This window comes from Tigriopus californicus, chromosome 9 (assembly GCF_007210705.1).
Source record: "Tigriopus californicus strain San Diego chromosome 9, Tcal_SD_v2.1, whole genome shotgun sequence".
Lineage (NCBI taxonomy): Eukaryota > Metazoa > Arthropoda > Copepoda > Harpacticoida > Harpacticidae > Tigriopus > Tigriopus californicus.
The window spans coordinates 14,676,812-14,685,527 of NC_081448.1; the positions used below are offsets into that span (position 1 = coordinate 14,676,812).

The window sequence follows — 8,716 nt, forward strand, 5'->3', positions numbered from 1 at the left end:
TTAGAAACTAAGTCTTGACATTTGCTATGACAAATATTGTAGGCGCACATTTTGGCATCCCTGTTAACACAGCCGGAAGCAGGGTTGCGTTATCAGAGATTGTCAACCTTCCGGCCCGACTAATTTGTCATTTTAAAGGCCTTAAAGATTATAGATTTGTTTTTTAAATGCACACAATTCATTTTCTTGCTACGTTTTACAACAATGAAGTAAATACATAACACAGGAAAGGCCGCCTTGGGGGTGAACTGAAGAACTACAGTACAATGGAAACGACGTTTTGGGACCAAAAATCTCATGCGCGTACTCTTCTATTATAGTGGCTCTAACTATTGCCACGTCATTACTATGGGTTTGATAGCTTTCACCTCTGTCGAACCATGACTTTCAATGGCATAAATGTTTCAATTTGAATAAGGGTGATATTGTTAAGATTAAAAAAAAAAGATCAAGAACAAAGAAAAAAGTACTCATGAGACTGGAATGGCATCTCAAAAGCGAAAGCTGATGGATAGTCTAGTAACACAGTGATGTGGTGACAAAAACGCCTAGATCAAATCAATATTTTTTGCAAATTTTGGAGGGTTATTCATTGGAATTGAATCATGGGAAATTAAAATATGGAAGCTGGTGTGCTGGCAATCTTCGACCGTCAGAGAAAGCGTAGGCTTTCTAAAACTTTAAGTGGAGTTTATAACAATCTTTTCAAGGACAACATACATATTCGCTAGTCAACATGTGTTGCAAAAAAGCATGAGCAAAGATAGTGGCTTCAAAATCCTCAACTTTTGATTTGATACTCAGGATTCATTAAAAACACGTAGTAGTAGAGCAGCTCCAGATCTCTCTAACCTGGGTCTGTTTGTGCTCGTTGCAAAGAGTGATTTGCATCCTTGTACTGACAGTTTGTTTGTGAACGATTGCACACAAATAAGTTTATCAGCAATTACGTGGAGCAATATAAGAGACAATCAGGCCCCTAGTCAAGAGGTCACTTTTGTGAGTGGTTTCTGCCATCATGTTGAGCTTTAGCCAAATCCTGTTGATCGTTGGCGTTTTTGCCACGGGCTCGTTGGCCCAATATGACTACAAAGAAGCATTGGGCAAGTCCATTATGTTATACGAGGCTCAAAGGTCCGGAAAATTGCCCGACGACAACCGAATCGATTGGAGAGACGACAGTGCCACTGGGGATGAGGTTGTTGGAGGATGGTACGACGGTAAGTACATGAATTGAAGATGAGTCCGCTCAAAAGTTCCTGTTAACCGCAACTAAAAATCCACTAAACAGCCGGAGATCATGTGAAATTTGGTTTCCCTTTGGCTTACACTGTCACCATTTTGGCTTGGGGTGGAATCACCTTCAAAAATGGTTACGACTCAGCCGGTGAGACCGACCATCTGAAGAACTCCCTCAAATGGGCCACCGATTACTTGATGAAGGCTCACAAATCCAAATTCGAGTTGATTGGACAGGTACGTTTCACTTTGGGTCCTCAGCTGGATGTCCTGCTTAGGGAATTGAAACAAATGTGCATGGATCATTTCGATTTGTCGTAGATCGGAGATGGAGATGCTGATCATGCCTATTGGGGCCGTCCCGAGGATATGACCATGAGTCGACCTTCTTTCAGTATCACGGCTGACAAGCCCGGATCCGATTTGGCGGGTGAGACTGCCGCTGCTTTGGCAGCGTCCTCAATCTTCTTTGGTCTGGTCGGCGAGAACTCTCTGAAGAACGAGTGCCTAAACCATGCCAAGGACTTGTTTGAATTTGCTGATACCAAACGGGGCAAATACTCCGACTCCATCCCTCAAGCCTCCAGTTTCTACAAGTACCTACATCCTTTAGATGATGAGGTTTTATTTTCCTAGCAAATCGCTCACTAAAATCAATTGACATTTCTTAGCTCGTGGAGTGGATTCAACGACGAATTGGCTTGGAGTGCCGCTTGGATGTACAAGGCCACTGGCGACCAATTGTACTTGGACAAGGCCGAAAGCTTCTACAATCAGTTCGGCTTGGACTACTTGTCCGAGAGTGGAATTGGATGGGACGACAAGTTGTTCGGAGTTCAAGCTATGTTGTATGACATCACTGGCAAGGACTTGTACAAGAAGCGGGTCAATGAATTTTTCGACTTTGTTCTTAAACCCGAGCGTTACTCTCCCAAGGGATTGTGCTTCCTCTCCGAATGGGGATCTCTCCGCACCTCTGCCAGTCAAGTGCACGTTTTCCTCCAAGTAGGGAAACGTTATACAGATTTTGAACTATTTTCATCTCACATCTCAATTTTTAAAACCCCTTAGTTGGCTGTTACCAAAGGATTCAGACCGAGCGAGGTCGAAAACTTTGCCAAGGGTCAGATCAACTACATGCTCGGCGACACTGGTCGCAGCTTCATGATCGGTTTCGGCAATAACTTCCCCCAGAAACCTCATCATCGTGGAAGCTCGTGCAAAGATATGCCTGCCCCTTGTTCTTGGGATGATTTTAACAATCAAGGGCCCAATCCTCAAACCTTGGTGGGTGCTCTTGTTGGTGGACCTGACCAGAACGACAACTACAATGATGCTCGCGACGATTACGTTCAGAATGAAGTAGCCATCGACTACAACTCTGGAATCCAAAGCAGTTTGGCCGCCATGATTCAACTGGGTCTTTAAATTGACACCCGTGAATTACATTTATATGTCATCAACGATTCATAAAGTCTTGCAACATTTCCTTACCTTTTGATTAAGGACGTTTTTCCAACTCCGCAATCTCCAAGTACGATCATTTTGGCCATTTTCGTGGCCGGGTTCGAATGGGCTTCTTCGGTCCAGGTCTTGACACGTTCTGAAAAATCGTCAGCAGTCGAATATGGTGTATTTAAACGAAAACACGGTTTTGGGAGATAGCTAATCACTTTATTTTCCGAACTCATTTTCAACGATAACACCAAAAGATTCTCATGCAGGTATTTGGCCAAAACATGTGGGCTATGCACGTGCAGCAGATGAGTCACCCTGATCAAGTTTTACCTCCTTTTGTTTCCAAAAGGCATTAACAACTTTAGAAGCCATGCGAATCCTTTGAAGATGAGATCGTAGATGGTGATGATCGAGGCGCCCACGAAGATACCCATCGAGCCCCCGATTTCCGCGACCAATGTAGATTCATCATAAATCAGTACTTGCTCTTTCCTAATAATTGTAGTTTGTTTGTAAATCGGAATAATGCCGCTGGGAGAAGGGACTGACCAGGTTTTTGGCATGGTTTGGCGAGAACTTTCCACTTTGAATGACTGATAAGTGCAAGGTTTCAGACATTGAGTCTCCTTTAAGGTCTGCAATTGAAGATAAAACGTCAAACCATTCAATGAGAATCTAAAGCAAAATAAGACAAATTCCATTCCCACTAGCGGGAGAGAAGTTCGTAAAAACAAGGTACAAAAATGAATGTCCATTTTTTCCTTATCAATTACAAACAACAAATCAACTCGTGTTGGGACATAAAATCTTATTTGCTAGTCTTTTGTACCCGTCCCCTGGTAATGATCCATTTGCCATCGGACCCAATTTTTTAAAAGATAATTTATTGACTCAAAACGTTTGCGTCACAATGATTGACGCAAAATAATTGGACGTTTTAGAATTTCATGGATAAGGAAATTGAAGACCCATAACATCACTGAAGATTTTTTTGTCCATTGATCTTGAGGACGTCGAGTGTTTTAACATCCAACATTCTGATCCTAATTGCTGAATCCAACCCTTATGTCATCAATAGAGGTCGGAAATATAAATAATTGTATGGGTTGAATAAAGCTTTGAGCTATCTTTACCATTTCTGGGGGAAAAACTTTTCGCGGATTGCAACCATATAATAGATTACTCAAGTTTGAGGAGTTTGGGGGAAAGTGAAGTGCTTTCAACTTTTTTAGGCAAAATTGAGGAAAACTTCGTTCCTAATGAAACCTTTTATGTATTAATTTGCCCTAAAACTAAAGGATGAAAACAAGCACATACGTACTCGTCTTTTGTAATGTTTCCTTTTCTATTGAATTCCTTTATTTTGACCATCTCTGCCAAAGACTGCATAGTGAAAACTAAACCGTGAGTTATCTGTTCACAATTGTCTTAGATTCTCACACTTTTCACTTTTCTTGAACCATGCTTTCAGGATGCTTCAAAATCTGATCCTCACTTAGAAGACGTGGATATGAGTCTACTTAGAAAACTCAATTTTTCGTTGCTTTCAAGGCAAGACGATATCTCTAAACCCAAAGAGCAAGAAATTCGTGAAAAAGAATAATAAGGGAATTTTTGTCTTGAAATCTACAAAAATGCTTGACAACGTTAACCGATTACAACTTTTTTTCCACTTTTTTACGTTATCGGAACATATCTTGGTTGATTTTCTCAAGCTAAAACTGAACTATTTTGACGAAAATAAAACCGATTTTCCTGCCCCTTGTCATCAATGACCCATATCAAATCACGACCAGCCACTTACCTTCTGAGTGGTCCAGTCCCTATATTCTTCTTGTGCCTTTAAAACACGGGTGAATTCGTCAGCTGTCTCACAATCCTGTTCTGGAATTTGGGAGCTCTTCTTTCCCCAAGGTAATTTGCAACCTACGTGACGACTCAAGTATTGATCCAAACAAAGGCCGAGGTCATAAGTAGGATCTTTCACACATGGTGACCTTTTTAGGTTTAGATTAACGTGTTCCACCAACTCAATTGCCAAAACTCGCAACTGACCTCTGACCAAGGACAAAGGAATGGAAAGTTGCGGGAGATGGAACTCATCAAGGGAGTGGCGAAGTTGTCCATGATTATGAAATACGGCACTGGGAGAGAGGTTTTCTAGAACATGCTCCTTCACAAATAGAATGGGGCTGGAGAAGAAGCTCGTGCCAATCTCCCATGGGATTTGCAGTTTGAAGTAGGTGCCATAAATAATGTCCAAGGGTCCTTTTTCGAATACTGTTGATAAATTCTCGGCCTTGGGATTCGTGCCTGATCTCAAAACCATTTCAAATACTTCGTCTATTTCAAAACTGTAAAAGAGTTTCATATTTGATTACAATCAAGGCATAAACTAACATTTTTAATCACTAGATTATGTCTGTTGTTATTGTCTTCAAGAAATTGTTTCTTATTATGAAAGTTCAAATCAAAAAATCATTTCATTTATTCTTTAGCATATAAGTAGTCATTTTTCCGAAAGCAGAATCTTTTTCTGTTTGCTTCACACTGCTTTTATATTTTGGACATATTGCATTCAACGTTTTTGTTACGTTGGCTTTGTAGATATGACAAGCGATTAATTCATCTTCTTGAATTTTTTTATTTTAGTCCGCCATTAAATCCTAATTTTCAATGACTATTTCATAGAGAATCATCATTCCTGTGATACTCTTGCTACAAGTTTATAACTTATGTGACATTACTTGTGACAATCCCTCTGGATATTGCAGTAGCTGAAACGTGTAAAGAATTTGCTTCACTGGGATATTTTTATCCTCGACAAACCATATTTTAGACATGTATAGAGTGTGCCATGAATACCCAAAAATGCTGGACTATTAAATAAATTATCTGACATTTGACAACTCCAAGCTTACCTGTATTCCTCCAGACATTTTTGGATATCAGTTCGATTCGGACAGAGAGCTGTGGCGTTAGTGGTCAGTGTCATTTGATCAAGGGTGAATGGCTTCCCCGTATCCTTATTAATCAGATCGTATTTCATAGGAGGAGCAACCAATATTACTAAAGAGGGCAGAGGCAGTTTTTCCGATGAGTTCGCGATTGAAGTCTGTTCCACTACTCTCTCTGCTAAATATTTGTCCACTCCTTGACGCGTTTGTAGCAAAAACATGACAAACATGGCGGTGATAAATAGAAGCCTTAGACACTTCAATAATTCATGACCGAACATGTTAAAGTTGGTCGCTTTCAACTGTCCGGCTATGACCTTTTACAGTAACTCGATATGGGTGAATATAATTTCACGTCGAAAATAACACTGAGTACATTCCAAATGAAGGTTCTCCCTCAACAACGGCTGTTTTAAGTGTACCTGTAGTTTACGCCTTTTTAACTGCAAGGTGTTCCTCTTTAATGTTGGTAGAGTAATGGATGAGGTTCAAAACTAATGGCTCTTTGCAATTTTGTTGGTACAAAATTGAATGCTGACAGACACTAATTACAGTCATCAGGAATGTATGGGGAAGACACTTGGTCTTGCAAAAGAGTTGGACATTTTAAGCAATACGTAGATTCGTTTGTAAACAATAAGCTACTCAATCAGAACAGCTCCAAACCTTGTAGCCGATGGTTAATTATAAGTCTGACCCATTTGTTTGAGAACTTTGATCATACTTTTCCCTATTCTGATGATGCAGTTGGGACTATGAGGTATTTCATACTTTTACTTTGTCAAAATGGCTTGAGGTTTAAGGTTTTTATTTCAGATTAAGGTCTTTAATCACATTATTCAGAGAAATCATCGCTCGATTGTAACGCAACAAAGACAGAATTTCGGAAAATTACAGCATTTAAAATCGAGAATGAATTGCCCTGGGATCCGTTGGTTCGAATCCCAGCCTAGCCAAGTCTAAGACCTGTCTTCATGCATTCAATCACAAACAAATCCAATTATCGGGCCTTTGACACCCCCTAAATAGTGAAAATTGTGATCATTACCGAAAATCATGAAGTAATTACTAATTCTTGAGATAACTTCTTTCGTTTTTTGATTACGTGTCAAACTTATCAGAGAGTCTAGCTCAGCGTTTAGTTTGGCGTTCTGGCGTTTGGTATTTCCAATGACCCTGATCTGATCCAGTACGTCCATGTGACGTCTAGTAATCTGTCAGATCATCATGTTCTAGAGATAGGGTCGACCATAACTCAAAAGCCGGCGTGCTCTACGTAGAGCATGGAGTGTGGAGAGCTCCCTGAAACCTCGCTAGAAGACGTTTTAGCTTTGCGTTACCCCCTAATCGAGGGCTTGAACATGAAGCCATATGGAATTCATTGAGCACTCTCTCAGCGAGAATGCATCAGATCAGAAGGTAACGCATAGCTCTACAAAACCTCGCCAGAGGACGTTCGATCTTCGACCAGGCTTTCCACCTCTCTACTGACGTACTCCATGCCTAGAGTAAGACCGACCAGAAAGGTCGGTCTGGTTAGAGCCACTACAGTATAGTAATAGCTCAAGGTCTGGCTAAGTTCAAGTTTAAAGGTGAACCTTGGCCTCTAATTGTAGATAGGTTAGAAGAACTGGACCTAATTTCAATTCTAAAAGAAGTATCGTCCATAGATGTAGTCTTAGACATGATGGTCTAAGTTTATTGAGGACTCTGGCAATCCCTGAATGCGTTTGAAAAGCGGAATCTGATCAAAAATTCCGAAGTATAAGAAACAATTGTTCAAAAAGATTTGCAAAGTAGCAAAAAAGGCTCCAGAGCAACTGGAATGTAGTATTTCGGCTAGCCTTTAAAGAAAGTAAGGCATTTATTTAGAATGATCAGTTGAGGAAAGAGAGTAGAGTGGTCCAGGAGGCCAGGTCCAATCCAAAGGCTTTTTCTCTTAGGCAGACTCTCTTTTAAGGTTCAAGGTGAAGCCTTTGGCAATTTAGAGGTTATGGCTAAAATGCTTGGAGATCAGTTCTCTAGTGTGTTTTCAACCCCACTGAGTTTAGAAGCAACAGCTTATTGTTCTTATGACGAGTCTGTTGAGATTGATGATGATAGTCAAATTGAGCACTAAGATGATCTTGTAGTTACAGATCAAGTTGAAAGCTTGCACAGTTTTTCAAACGTATGGTTGGATAAATCGTACGTTGAAGTCCAAAGATAGCATCACCGTGCTAATTCTTTATAAGTCAATTGTTTAGCCATCTCTTGAATATGCCTCGCCCATTTAGGCTCCAATGAGTTCAGCAGGTTTGCAAAAGGTCGAACAAGTCCAAAGATGTTTCACTAGGAACATCACAGGATTGAGAGAGCTCTCATATTGGGAGAGAATAAACAAAGTTACAGTGTTCAGAGAAGGTTCGAAAGGTATCTGATACTGTACGTCTTCAAAAGCATCCATGAGCTTTGCCCCAATCCAGGATTTAGGGTCAATTCTATTGACCGCAGAGCTTAATGTGCGTTTTGAGAGCACCTTCAAGCCTTCGAGAATCCAGGCTAGTTCGAACAATGAAGTCCACATCTCTTCTTTCTCGGGCTCCTTCATTGTTTAATTTGCTTCCCTCTAATATTCGTAGCGAATACGAAGGCCTTGTTGATCCGGTTGCATCTTTCAAGTCAGACTTGGACAAACTTTGACCAAATTTCCTGGTCAACCCTATATTCAAGCGCTAGCCAAATCTTCCAACTCTTATTCGTTTGTCGATCAAATAATATTCATAAATAAAAGTTAAGTAAAATGAATACATTTCTCGTCTTGAACTACTACGAATTCCTTCCCTAATAGCGATGAGGCAGTCCACAAAAATAAATGAATATTTACATTGTCAACCAAGCATTCATGACTGTCTCCAAGTTGGGTTGTAAACCAATATCATATGTGCATGTTAGTTGTAAAGCAGCTTTCTCACGGATTAAACGTAGCCCGCATTTCTAACATTTCACAAATTATGTGCATACATTGGAGGTAACTATGGAGTTCATACATTAAAAGCTAATGAGCGTCTTGTATATGCACA

General features: G+C 40.3%; 2 protein-coding genes across 2 annotated transcripts; one reads left to right on the top strand and one right to left on the bottom strand.

The window, feature by feature from the left end:
- The first annotated feature begins 954 nt into the window (after nucleotides 1-954).
- LOC131887366 (endoglucanase E-4-like) lies at nucleotides 955-2,732 on the top strand. Its single transcript, XM_059235957.1, has 5 exons — nucleotides 955-1,220; nucleotides 1,292-1,476; nucleotides 1,561-1,835; nucleotides 1,911-2,244; nucleotides 2,311-2,732. The coding sequence occupies exons 1-5, from the start codon at nucleotides 1,019-1,021 to the stop codon at nucleotides 2,665-2,667; spliced, it is 1,353 nt and encodes a 450-aa protein (XP_059091940.1). The 5' UTR covers nucleotides 955-1,018; the 3' UTR covers nucleotides 2,668-2,732.
- A 17-nt stretch (nucleotides 2,733-2,749) lies between these two features.
- Nucleotides 2,750-6,030, bottom strand: LOC131887367 (uncharacterized). The gene is made up of 3 exons (XM_059235958.1): nucleotides 5,619-6,030; nucleotides 4,502-5,051; nucleotides 2,750-3,332 (listed from the first exon to the last, which is right to left on the bottom strand). Exons 1-3 carry the CDS (start codon nucleotides 5,933-5,935, stop codon nucleotides 3,024-3,026), a joined length of 1,176 nt encoding a protein of 391 aa, XP_059091941.1. The 5' UTR covers nucleotides 5,936-6,030; the 3' UTR covers nucleotides 2,750-3,023.
- Between the last annotated feature and the right edge of the window lie 2,686 nt (nucleotides 6,031-8,716).

Bases quoted from the DNA above. Each gene is read 5' to 3' on its own strand.
- LOC131887366 (XM_059235957.1), top strand. From the start codon at position 1,019: ATGTTGAGCTTTAGCCAAATCCTGTTGATCGTTGGCGTTTTTGCCACG. The intron at 1,477-1,560 runs GTACGTTTCACT...GATTTGTCGTAG, and splicing joins AATTCGAGTTGATTGGACAG to ATCGGAGATGGAGATGCTGA. The intron at 1,836-1,910 runs GTACCTACATCC...GACATTTCTTAG, and splicing joins CAAGCCTCCAGTTTCTACAA to CTCGTGGAGTGGATTCAACG.
- LOC131887367 (XM_059235958.1), bottom strand. From the start codon at position 5,935: ATGTTCGGTCATGAATTATTGAAGTGTCTAAGGCTTCTATTTATCACC. The intron at 5,052-5,618 runs GTAAGCTTGGAG...ACTCTTTTACAG, and splicing joins AAATGTCTGGAGGAATACAG to TTTTGAAATAGACGAAGTAT. The intron at 3,333-4,501 runs GTAAGTGGCTGG...CTTCAATTGCAG, and splicing joins GGGACTGGACCACTCAGAAG to ACCTTAAAGGAGACTCAATG.